The sequence below is a fragment of the Oculina patagonica genome, chromosome 12 (assembly GCF_052425735.1).
Source record: "Oculina patagonica isolate OP01 chromosome 12, crgOcupat, whole genome shotgun sequence".
Classification (NCBI taxonomy): Eukaryota; Metazoa; Cnidaria; class Anthozoa; order Scleractinia; family Oculinidae; genus Oculina; species Oculina patagonica.
Window position 1 is genome coordinate 30,376,727 of NC_135769.1, and position 12,921 is coordinate 30,389,647.

The window sequence follows — 12,921 nt, forward strand, 5'->3', positions numbered from 1 at the left end:
TTACGTAACGCGACGTGAAATACAACCTCGCAACTGAGGATCGAATCGTTAAAAATATCAAACATGAACTGTTAGAGACAAACTGTCAAGTTAAGTCTTATCTTATTGGGTTGTTGCGTACACAATTTCAATTGGAACATCAAGTTAATACAATTAAACACTTCAAGAAGATCTGAATAGGTATCTGGATTCTTCCTCGTTTCGCCCCTACCCCGGTTGATGGATTGCTGGATTCTCAGCTAACAGTTGAAATTTTGTACACATTTTGTTTCAACTACAAATTAAAATTTTAGCTATACATAGATCATCAGTTAAAGGAACTGTGTCACGGATTTTAGCTAAATTTAAGCATGAGAGCGGTTTTTTTATGAGAAATTTCCATAAAATTGGGTAAAATATAAATAACCGCTTTTAATATTTCTTCACCGGTTTAAACCAGTGAAGGAATTTCAATAACACGGCAATTACAAAATTAGGTACGGATGGCCAAAAGTGAGGGAGATTAAAACGGATTGCGATAAGGGTTTTTGAAATATTTTTTGGCTGAAGCGTTTTCAAAGTTGTATTTAATGTCGTTTGCTTGTAACTGAAATCATAACGCTCGAGAGATACATTTAATTGAATGAAGCTCTGGTTTTGTCATCTCAATACATAGAAACACTTTCTTGCAGAGATTAAGTTTCAAACGTGCAATTTAAACTATGAGTGTTTATTGCTGATCAATGTCAATTAATTATGCATTAAGAAAACCCATACAAGTTATTAAGGAGCGAAAACTATTTACAGCTTTTACGAATACTTATACGAAAACGCAATGGGAAAATAGGTACCGCAGTATTCTTAACTTATAATTCAGACTGTAAAACTGTTATGGTTAAAAGCATACCCACATTTCTCCTAGTAGCAGTAATACAGACTTGAAAACCTTTACTAAAGGTTCAGTGGCTAAGTTCAATACAATATACCATACAGTTTTAAATACTAGTAAACAACAATAATGTCAATAAATGCCCTTATGGTTCAACTGGGATTCATGCAAATAAAATGACGTAAGGCAAGCCCAATATATAGAATATACATTATAAACAAATTAAATTTTATTTGTTTCACAATCACCTTCTTATTGGTTGAATTATAACTTAAAGCTAATGCCCATTAATGTCCATAAATTTACTTAAAATTAATAAAAACTCAGCCGTGTTTTATTGGAAATCCGCGAGTCTGATTGGTTCTCCCATTGCTTCAACTCGCCGATAGAACACAATCGCACGCGCGTTGCTCTTTGAGGGGTCAATTTTCCATGAATTTTGGCTTAAAATACAAACAATTGTAGGTTTTGGACTGCAATTCCTTAAATTTTCTACTAAAAGAATAAGACTACTTCGCCCTCACTTTCTATGAGCGATAGTCAACTCAGCTGCGCCTCGTTGACATGCAGGGTGGACATGGATGAAAAGTAATCACGTAAAAATAAGTGTTTTTCTTGGTAATATACATGTTGTAACTAGCTTTGGTGGCTACAGCTGACTTTGTGGTACTGACGACTGTCACTTAAAGGGGCAGTCTCTTGAGATTTTTTACTACCTAAAAAATTCAGTGAAGGTGTTGGAATTAGTTGGCCATGGAAATTGTAAAAAGAAAAGGCCTTAAACTTGAAAAAGTCGGGCCTTCGTTTTTAAGTCACACGGTGTTTCTTGGAAATAAATCACATAAATCACAGTCAATACGGTTTATTGGCATCTTGGAGAATGAATTTATGCCTTTTTATTGACCAGTGAGTTTACCCTCGCAGTTCTAGCATAGTTTACACTTAAAATTTGAAAGAGTTCTCGTGACATTATTCCTGTCGCTGCAACTTGGACATTACCGCCACTGGTAGCAGGCGTGCGATTCAAGCTCTGTAAAGTTGCATCAGGCGCGAGAAACTTCCTGTGAAACCTGTCGTAACACAACTACCTGCACAGGAGGGGCGTTGCTCAATTTGCGGTTGTTATCTTCTCCTCCTATGATAGGATCGACGTCGTTGTTCCGGCACGCGCCAAGGCAACATATCAGTTCCTTAATATGCTGTCTAAAGCGCTGGTTCACTAAGGCGTATATGAAGGGGTTAACGGAGGAGTTCAGGGTGACCAGGACGACGGATATTATGTGAAGCACGTCGCTGTAGTCTTGTGAAGGGCTGAAATAGCTCACAACGTACATGGTCAGAGCAGGAATCCGGCACAATGCAAAGACAGCACTCACAGTCACAACCATCTTAGTCACTCGCCTTCGGACTTTAAGCATTGCCTATATCAAGCATGGAAACGAGAATAGCAGTTTGCTTTAAAGCCCCTGAAAGGACTAACCTGAGCCTCATAATTAAAACAAGGTGTTTGACGGTCTGTCTGTCTGTCTGTCTGTCTGTCTGTCTGTCTAACCGTCTATCTTTTTTCTGGTGTTTGTCTGTCTGTCTGTATGAGAAATACCATTAAAGGAAATATGATAAATTTCATTATAGCAGTTTATAACTTAACACAATTATCTCGTGTTACTTTAATTTCTTACTGTAAAGGTTGGCATGAGCATTTACGTAAGTACGTCAAACTGCTATTCATTATTAGCTTGAGAGAGTGTTTGCAAATGTATTTTAAAGCCGAATAAAGGTAGCTAAAAAGGTTTAGTCTGCATATACAAGCCTAGTAGCCCATCAGGCTGGAGCATATCCTGGTTTCAGTAACATTAAATGACTCCCTTGATGAAATGCTAGTTCATCGCAGGGTTGCCTCTTAAGCAGTTAATTCGCTGTTACCCATTTATACACCTGAGTTGAGAGAAGCACTGTGAGAGTGAAGTGACTTGCCCAAGAACACAACAAAATGACCCCAGCGAGGCTCGAGCCCGGACCCCGATCCGGAGTCCAGCACATTAACTATTAAACCACCACACATCCCGCAAAACAAGTGGCGAAATTAGTTCTTACCATGCGGACATTGTCGCTAGTATCCTCGTTCTGAAACCAAAGAGCAACCACGACTCTTGAATACAACACGGCCATTATGATTATCGGGATTACGCCGGTTACCAAATACCACACGATGGTATTGGCTTTAACCATCCACTGTTGAGGCCAGTCTTGCATGCAGAAGTCGCTTTCATTGTTGTAGAAGATGGTTAACAAAAGTGGTAAATTGAAAATCACTGCGAAAAGCCAAATAACAGGAACGATGATCTGCACAGATATAGAGTAATCGAAGAAATGTTTTAATATTTTGAAATATTTGAATATCACAGCATAAAAATTGGGATCTACGTGAAAATAAATGTGGTTTAATCTGGTTTAAAGTTGGTTATTCAACCTTACACCATAAATTGTATATTGTTTAAGGTGGTTTAACCGACCTTTACACTACCGTGTGTAAATGTGATTTAACGTTGGTGTAAAGGAGTCTCTTTATCTGCCTTTACACTTGAGTATAAAGCTGGCATAAAGGTCAGCTTTAAAAAATGTAAGGTTAGAGTAAAGCTGATTAAATTTTAAATTTACGCCAGCTCTTCTTGAGCTTTACACCAAAAAGTTATGTCTTCATGCTGTGAATATTTTGCAATAACTCTTTCAAAAACATTTAGGAACTGGTTTTTTTGTTTCAATAAATTAATTAAAGAACTTTAAGTTGACATATCTCTATTGAGAAATGAAAGAAATTTAAATTTCAAGCAATATTGTAGCTTAAATGGGACTAAAGTGATCTTTAGCACTCTCACGAGCTCACGATTTCTCACTGACTTTCCAGCTTCGTTACGCCGTAAAATTTTAATGCCATTGTCAAAAGAAACGAAACAAAATTGAAACTAGCCTGCATTGCAGACGAACAAAACACCGGGGTTTTGTTCGTCTGCAACGCAATTCTAGCGGGGCCGAGGTTTTACTCAAGGTGATGATTGATAGATAACATTCCTCTAGCACCCCGCGCGAGTTTGTAATAGCTGCGTAGCTATAACCATATCTCAAATTGCTCAACTCGCCAGCAAGGAGAAGTGAAACACGATCGCCCAAAAGAACGACTGCGTGGGAGGCTACGGCAAGATCGGTTGCCAGTTTTCTTTCTTACCCACACCATCCTTAGCTTTTCTTTTTTCCGTTTATTGACGTTTCCTTCCGTAATTTTGCTGGTCAATAAATGTTGTGCCCAAACATTGGAGTGTTTCACAATCCCGAAACGTTTGTTGTCTCGTTGTCCACTTACCTCAACCTTTGCAGCTGTCAACTGTCCTTGGTTACTGTGCGAATTAACCACCGCATGGTATCTTTCAATGGCGACAACAACCAGAGTAAAGGCGGTAGCAACTGAGCCAATCCAAATAAGATTGCCGCCAGTCAGCAGCTTACAGAGAACTGTACCCGTCATCCCGTCAGGATGTTTAAAAAGATGGACGAAGATGAACCTCGGCACAATGAACAGCGCCACCATTATGTCTGCCACAGCCAGGTTCAGTATTAAATAGTTCATGGGAATTCTGAAAAGAAGTTAGTTAAAGTCTTATAAATAAATTTTGAGTAACAAAAAAGTAAAAAAGGCCAGTGACAACCAACCAGGGCTAAGTTCTGTCTGTTGAGACGCAATTGTAGCGGTCTTTCATTTTTCGCAGGTCTTCTGGTTAATTACGCCACCCTAGATTTCGGGGTTAAAATTAAAGTAAATCAATCAAATATAGCCTGGCATAATTATTGTTCGAACGCACTATTTCGCATGAATCAATAATGTATTTCCCTTTTCAAAAGCAAGCAAATTGGGCGATGGACTCACGAACAAAACTGTTAAATTCATGGCGCTTACATAATCATCAAGCCCACCTCGGTCGGTGTTGAACACGCCTCACGACATTTTTCGACCAATCATATGCATGTCACCTTGGTATAAGGAATGGCGGACAAGTTTGTCGCCAGATTATAAGAAGGTCTCGTCTTGTTCGTGCGATTCCGGCGAAACTTAAACGTTTTTACGGACCGTTTTCTTGGAGCTGGAAGAATAATACCTAGACCAGTCATCTGTCAAGTTCTGAATTAAGAGAAGTGATTTTGCTCTTAAAACTAGTTGATTGAAATCATGCTATATTGTAAAGGTTTGGTTGGCGCACGCGTTCGACATGCATGAACATTTGCTAATTATCCTTCGCGAAACATGCTTTATGAACGAGAAATATACATGTATTCCACTTATCCTTCGCACAACGCGCTTAAAGAACGAGAAATATAAATGTATTCCACTCATCCTTCGCGCAACATGCTCGAAGAACGAGAAATACGCATATGTTCCACTTCTTTATTCGCACAAAACGCTAAAGAAGACGAATATTAAGTGTTTATATCATCCTTTATCAGCCGATATTCCGCTATCAAAATGGCCTTTGGGCCCTCCGAGTGAAAACATTCCTAATAAACAACCCAGCGAAAATCCATCAAAAACCATGATAGGACGAACTGGGTTGGCCCGCAGTACATCGACGTACTTCATACATAACCCGACATTTCCGTTCGATTTTAGCATGTTTACTTCGACCATAAACGTGCCAGAATCGAATATATTTTTACAATAGTCGACGAACCTCGATGTTTCGAATCCCAATATGAGTCTTTCCACCGTAAAATGGCGTCTTTATGAATCCAGCAATACTCTTCTATGAATATCTATTGGTGCTACTTGGCTCGCGAAAGATTTGATATGGATTTCCCCCGATATTTCTTTCAGCATATACGACGAATAACTTCTCACCTCGAGGAGATGTTTACAGATCAGACGATAACGAGTTGAATTGAAAATTTCTTCCGGCATGCTATGCAGATCGCAGCCAACAGTTAAAAAACGCGTCATTTCTCGGCAGCCAGTTAGAATTTGAACAGTCATCAGCTATTATTCCCATAAGCTTTTAAGTTATATAAAGAATGCCCGCCTACTACTGACCTCATGTCTTTGAATTTAAGAATCAGCAGACATACAATCGCATTACCAGCTATGTCGGTGATTGTGAGCAGTGAGAACATTGTAGTGAGGCCAATCTCAGCGGCCTTCGTCTCCGTGGTATACCACATCACACGTCCTCTATCTGAAACGTTGAGAAAATAAAATTATATTCTTGAATGACGGGACTTGTGGAGGAAGGTGTACAAGACCTGTAAGATGTTAAATTGGTCTTTGACGTATAGGTCAATTGTATCTGGAATGCAAAAACGTTTACTAGCTTACATTCTTTCATGTCTCAACTGTTTGTTCACATTTCTACACGTTGTCATGGCAACCTTGTTGGCATGAAGGTTAACCCAAATTTCAACTTTCAGAAATTTTTATTCTCTATTATTGGTTTACGTATATTTTTATATTATTAATTTTTATTGTTTTGGAAGATTTGTACTGTCGATTTTTGCTTTTTTTCTGATGTCACTAGAAAAGAGAAAAATCCAAGATAACCTACCGGGTGTAATGAAGTTATATGACATAACAACCAAAAATAACCATCTTATCTTTTAGCGGAAGCTCCATGCTATACACAAATACAGGTTTTTGAGATTTCATACAATAACCAACAACCCTCTCCCTTGATCCGTCGTTGGGGTATGACTTTTCCTGTCAGTCCAAGGTTTAATGTTACACTAATTAAACCCCGTCTTCCAAGATATCAGTTAAAATGTGATAAAATCTACACTTTTAACTGAAGTACAACTGTTTCCTGCTGGACTTACACCTAAATTAGCTTTTTTTTCTAGGATGAAAATCATAACTGCCTTTAATTCATCGAGTTACAGTCCACCCAGATGCAAGGAACGAACGAAACGAGCCTAGCTAGTTTGCAACAAACCTTGTTCGCGACATATTGAAAAAATAGATAGACTGACTAGATACAAGTGAGAAGCATCGGTACTTTTTTTTCTTTTGTACTAATATAGGAAAGAGGTAGGACGCGACAGTTAGTACGAAGGCGTCAATTTTTGGAACAAGCAACGGCGAAAAATTAACAAAGTGTCAGATCTTTTTGCATCAGTCGTTCTTAAAGCCACCTTGGGAGAGGAATAAGTCCTATTACCTGTAGAGAATCTAGAGAAATACAAAACTAGGATTTTTACTTTCGAACTAAAGCAAAAACTGAACAACCACTTAACTTACCTTTAAAAAATAGCAATATGGCAAAGTGAAAAAACTTCAACAAAAACTAGAAAAGTTAAAGCAAAACTTTAAGGCAGAACTTTGTGTCAGAGGTGGCCTACTAACAATTTGTAGCTTCAAAGTGATTTTGAACTTGTTATCTTCCTTGAACGGTGATACAGTCTGAAGAAAACCGCCAACAAAACATCTGAACTTTGTTTGTCGCGGTTTAATCAAAGTAGAGGCACCACTTGAAAAGATTGACATTCAAAATAGCTGCCCTAAGGTTTGTTTTATTACTTAAAAAAGCAAGTTTTTTTTTTCACAACATAAAAGAACAGAGAAACCAAAAAAAAATCGCTTATTTGTTCCATTTTGTGGGAAAACGAGTCCTCTGGAAGGCAATCACCTGAACGTAAGTAATACTAAAATGTCTCTGAGAGGGAAGTTGGTGGAAATTACTTGGCATACTGACGCGAGCAAGCAAATAATACAGGAAATTATCTAGTAGACATCATGATTAGAAGACTTTAGAAGGCGAGATAAGTTCTATGACAACAAAGTGAAATAACGTACACTTGAGTTTTCTGAATTAGAGCCACTCGAGAGAAAAGTATTGCCTTTGCTTTTAAAGGAAAACATCACGTACAAACCGCAGATACCCTGCTTAGCAATTCAACCAACATTGCTTACCTGCCAAAAAAGGTTGCGGCTTTCTTAAATCCGAAAAAGTAAACTTTGTATTCCGCTCTGCAATTTTCTGAAGTGTACACACTCCCTTTCACCGATTCATACTCTAGGAGGAACTTAATTAATTCGATCCACGTCAAATGTTCAACACTGTGGTGTTCTGAGACTGTTTCATTAAATGGATCATTGCCAGCACAGAAATATAAAATCTAAAATAAAAGAGCAAACTTTTTATTTCTTCTATTGATTGAGTATTTTAATTCTTCCAACTTCATCGCCCAAGTTACGCACACTTGCAAAGGAAATTTCTAACATATCCCAATCAAGCCTTTTCAAGATATGGGCTTACAAAGAAGCCTTACATTGATAATCGGTTTTATATTGTCACGTTTTTTTTTTTTTTTACAGCGACAGAATAAGATCTGCACTATAATGAATAGCCTGGTCCTTAGAGCTCTAATAATTGATACTCCAAAAGTGTCTCCGGTGGTTTCTGGGAATGTCCCGCGTCTTTTTTGTTTTCTCGTTAGGACATCAAAATGTGACCTGATTCTTAATATCTTCGGGGGGTATAACGAAGTAGTGCACTGTCCCGTAACAAAATATATAACTACTTGAATCTATTTTTATGGGTGACATGGGACAACACGGTATGCTTAACACCCTTGTGAAGTTTCTGCTTGCTAAAACGTCTCATTTACATCTGGACGCCGTTTCGCATTTTTGCATGCTAAAGAAGTTTACAGCATTTGAACAAAACAACAAATTTTAATATTTACATGCTACGTACTTCCTTTATTTCATCCCATTAAAGTGGCCACATTTGAAATTGACAAAACAATTTTCCATACGATTATAATACATACAAATTTTACAGATACAACCTCTTCTAAATGTTAACTGCTTGTTTTAATTGTCTTCTATCATTCCTTACAAACATTTACATGATAATCAAATAATACTTCATAAGGCAGGATATCCAGCAAGCTCTGTTGAGCTTTTGAAAAGATGCCCTCAGTATCATCAATTATTAAATGAACCGTATAACCAGAAGATGTGTTTTTTGTTTGACGAACAGTTTTTTTTTATCGAATGTCAATGAATAGCAAACGCTTACTCTGGCTGCCATAGCTTGTGACCGTAATTCCTAATGTCATTTTCAGCTCATCGCTAAATACTTTTAACAAAAAAATTTACATGCATACTTATTATATTATTTTATGCAGCTCACTTTTTAGATGAAGCCGTTTACCCTAGAAGCCGCTTAATCATTTTTTTTACATCGTTTACATGCATTTTCCTTGGATAATTTTGTCTATAGCTTTTTTATAATAGTGGTCTCTTTTGATGAACACTTTAGATGTGTTAATTGCCTCTTGATCTTCATAGTACAATCAGTCGTACAGAAGTCGGTTTGAAAATTGTTATTTTTATTTAATCAATATCGTTATTCATATGGTACATGTATCTCACCATTCATTCTATTTTTTTCAGACCATCTGCCATAAATTGGTGTTCGGAGTAATAGGGCGAGTTATCAGTGGTGAGTTAAGTCAGTGAGTTAAACAGTGGTGAGTTGCCAAATCTTGAATTTTCAAGATTTGTCTTGCCAAATCTTGAAAATTTAAGATTTGGCGATCGCATGCCATTGCGTCACTCGGCAGTCGTACGTCTCAAAAATTTTTAATTTCGCAACATAGCATTAGTCGCGACTGTCTCAATCGTTGTCGGTGCTTTGCGAGGCTTTTACTGCGTTTATTTTTAGATTGGAAGTTTTCTTTAGCCATGTCGAAAAATCCAAAATAACACAGTGTATTCTCGGACAAGGATTACCACGTGCAGAACAACGTGTCAGAAGGAAACTTCACCAGCCAAATCTTGAATTTTCAATATTTTGCAGGCCAAATGTTGAATTTTCAATATTTGGCAGGCCAAATGTTGAATTTTCAAGATTTGGCAGGCCAAATGTTGAATTTTCAATATTTGGCAGGCCAAATCTTGAATTTTCAATATTTAGCAGGCCAAATCTTGAATTTTCAATATTTGGCAGACCAAATTTGAATTTTCAATATTTGGCAGGACAAATATTGAAAATTCAAGATTTGGCAACTCAGTAAAGTGCTCCAACTGTGTTTGCGATAAATATACTTAGAATGGCGGTGTTGGTATCCATCATATAAACGCTTTCTATATTTGCATTTAGCTTGGGAGGACATTACCGCCCTAATCTAGAAATACAAAATGTATTATCATTGTGCAAGCTGAATTTTTCCTTTTATAGATGTAACCATTGTTATAAACCTACTTTGTCAACTATGATTGACAATGGCAGCTAAGCAAATATCAAGAAAAATATATCCTTACTTCTGATGGACGGTTCCCTTCATTGATATTGAACAAAAGAAATATCGATTGTTTCCAATTTTACTATTTCTTACAAGTAAGCACTGAAATCACTTCTTTTCTAATTTCCTTAATGCGCCAACAGTACAAAAACGGGTTAAAAGCAGAATTTGCGAATAGTAAAGTCATTGTGTAACTCAGAGCTACGATTTTCGTCGAAGTTACTTTTGTAGTTTGTATAACAAAAAACATAGACAAATACGGTACATAGCAAACAAGCATAAGTAAATAAACGTAAAACATATTGGTGACAGATCTTTTGTACGCTCCAAATTTATGTGAACCCGTGGCATTTGCCTCTTGTGGAGTAATTCCCTCGGTCTTCCATCTTGCCATGGTCTGTTGTCTGAGCTGGCGGAGCTTGAACCAAAGTGTTATATAGGCAGCTGAAGAAACGAACAAGCATATGCTGACCACGATGATATTAAACACTTGATAAATCTCTAAATTCCACATCCAATTGAAAACCCACAGACCGGTAAGCGCCCAGATAGTCAATATCACTTTTATTACCCTCCTAAGTGATACGGTAGTTTGGTATTTTGTTCCAAGATGGAGTGCAAGCACTCGATCAATGGCGATAGCCGTTACCGTCAGAAATGAAACGGCGGAGAAAACGTTCGCAGACAAATGAAATCCAATCCCTCCTATACAGTACAGCAGATAATTGTTCATAAGCTCGGCTGTCTTGTGCAGGACATAAAATGGCTGAACAATAAGTCCAACGCCAAGATCGGAGGCAGCAAGGCTGTAGAGAAGAGCTCTTGAAGGAGGGCGAAGGGCACCAGATTTCCGTATGGCGTGAAGAATTAATCCATTTCCAAGAATGGCCGCAATAGCCAAAATTGCATTAAGCGTACAGTTTACAATGTACTCAGTTGTCGGAAGCCCTGCGTGAAAGATCTGAAAACGGTCCAAATAATAGCAAGATTTTCCTTGAACACTATAATTTGTTTCGCTTGTGATGTTCATCGAAGCCGACGCCATTCTAGATGTACACTAGCTTATCACTGAGCGAGGTTTGATCACTTATAACTGACCCGTCGACTTGCTATATGAAGTTATATGCTGTAAAACCTAGCAGCTGCACAATGGCCAAAGATTTTATCATATGAAAACGTCATGTGTTCTTCCGATGTGTATTGTATTATTTGTATTCAGTACCGCCTTGAGATGCCTTATTAACATAATGCTGAAGGAAAAAGCTATTATATCTTCCCGTTTCCATAACGTCTAGAAACGTATTTAGCAGTACGTGAGAAAAATGTGTAGGCTAAATTGCAAACTACCATCCCACGAATTATTTAATCACGTACCAAAAGCCCGGGACATCTCCCCGAGACGTTAAATTTTATTTTAATACCTCTTTTAACAATAATTGGAAAATGCGTCGCCTTGGATCGAAATATTTTTTTTTTCAGTGTAAAAATGTTTAAAAACGACTGTGACTAAAAAAAAAGATTCAATATTGCTTTAAGTTTTTAATTTATTCAAATGAGTCAAAGCAAATAATTTAAATCATTATCTTGTCTCCTCAAAGGAGTTATAAAATAAATTTACGGATTTGCGTTATTTAATTTTCTGGCCCTCTATTCTTGTGTTCATTTGATCAATTCGTAACGACAAGCCTGATTTTATAAATTTTACAGGACTTTAAAATGACCATTAAAACAAAAGAATGGCTGATATCGCACGAATAATAACCCCATCGAAAGATTAATATTTGACGGCACGCAAATAAAACATTGTTCATGTGTTGTTTTTCACTGTAATACATTCATGAGCGCAAATGCTCAAGTGATATATTATTATATTTACTGAACCAATAAAGTAATTTATTTACAGCACGTTCAAAGCTTTTGATGTTTGTAGTATATAAGGTGATTGTAAAACGCAAAACAGATATTTAGCAGAAAGCATAATCGGAACCTTGGAATAAAATATTGAAATACAGTTCAAAGGAAAATGTGATTTTTGTTTCACCCTAATTTCGTACTGGGCCGGATTTCAATTTGTTCTCGTTTTGTCGATTTCACATTATCTCGATGTTGATCTAATATAATTTTCTATGGCGCTCAAAAACTTTTTAAACCATTTTGTATTAAGATCTTTATCGCAAATACGAAATTTCAACCGGATGCTATTGACACCTTTAAGACTTAATGAATGGATTAACCACACGTCTAACCGTTTAACAACTAGTATCCATTCTCGCTGCTTATTTCCTTCATGTCGATATATTGATTATTCAACGCATCCATTATCATCCTGGTTTAAAGAAATGGAATATTCAACAATATTTTACTAGATTTATCAGTATACAAAAACTACTAGCATTGAAAATGTTACCTAAGTACCCTTTACGATATACTAAGTATACTTTACGATATTATCATGGACGGAGATCGTATCAAACACTCACGTCCGCGACCGCTCTCGCTATTTCGAGATCAAATGTACATCACATGATCGGCGTGACGTAGCAAAATACACAGCTTTGCGTCAGTGGCACTGCTTCACTGATGAATGCAAAATAGCCAAGATAGAATGAGTGTGTGTTTAGAAAAAATGTAGTAGATTTAATCAGTATTCATTAATATGGTTCTATTACGAAATCTACTAGCATTGGAAATGTCACTTAAGTATACCCTTTCCGATACTCCTAATTTTAATAAAATTAAGATAAGTAATGATAATTATGCTGTCAGAA

General features: G+C 37.0%; 2 protein-coding genes and 1 long non-coding RNA gene across 3 annotated transcripts in view; 1 reads left to right on the top strand and 2 right to left on the bottom strand.

Annotated features, from left to right (window-relative positions):
- Positions 1 to 12,921, top strand: part of LOC144632931 (uncharacterized) — a 113,853-nt gene that overhangs the window by 18,514 nt on the left and 82,418 nt on the right. The window lies entirely within an intron of this gene.
- Positions 449 to 6,507, bottom strand: LOC144631995 (tachykinin-like peptides receptor 86C). Its single transcript, XM_078490583.1, has 5 exons — positions 6,451 to 6,507; positions 5,943 to 6,080; positions 4,227 to 4,497; positions 2,963 to 3,211; positions 449 to 2,289 (listed from the first exon to the last, which is right to left on the bottom strand). The coding sequence occupies exons 2-5, from the start codon at positions 6,068 to 6,070 to the stop codon at positions 1,912 to 1,914; spliced, it is 1,026 nt and encodes a 341-aa protein (XP_078346709.1). The 5' UTR covers positions 6,071 to 6,080; positions 6,451 to 6,507; the 3' UTR covers positions 449 to 1,911.
- On the bottom strand, positions 8,596 to 11,579 carry LOC144633166 (adenosine receptor A3-like). The gene has a single exon (XM_078491967.1). It carries the CDS (start codon positions 11,196 to 11,198, stop codon positions 10,236 to 10,238), a length of 963 nt encoding a protein of 320 aa, XP_078348093.1. The 5' UTR covers positions 11,199 to 11,579; the 3' UTR covers positions 8,596 to 10,235.

Bases quoted from the DNA above. Each gene is read 5' to 3' on its own strand.
- LOC144631995 (XM_078490583.1), bottom strand. From the start codon at position 6,070: ATGTGGTATACCACGGAGACGAAGGCCGCTGAGATTGGCCTCACTACA. The intron at 4,498-5,942 runs GTCAGTAGTAGG...ACTTCTTTTCAG, and splicing joins CTTAAATTCAAAGACATGAG to AATTCCCATGAACTATTTAA. The intron at 2,290-2,962 runs GTAAGAACTAAT...TGCTTGATATAG, and splicing joins CTAGCGACAATGTCCGCATG to GCAATGCTTAAAGTCCGAAG.
- LOC144633166 (XM_078491967.1), bottom strand. From the start codon at position 11,198: ATGGCGTCGGCTTCGATGAACATCACAAGCGAAACAAATTATAGTGTT.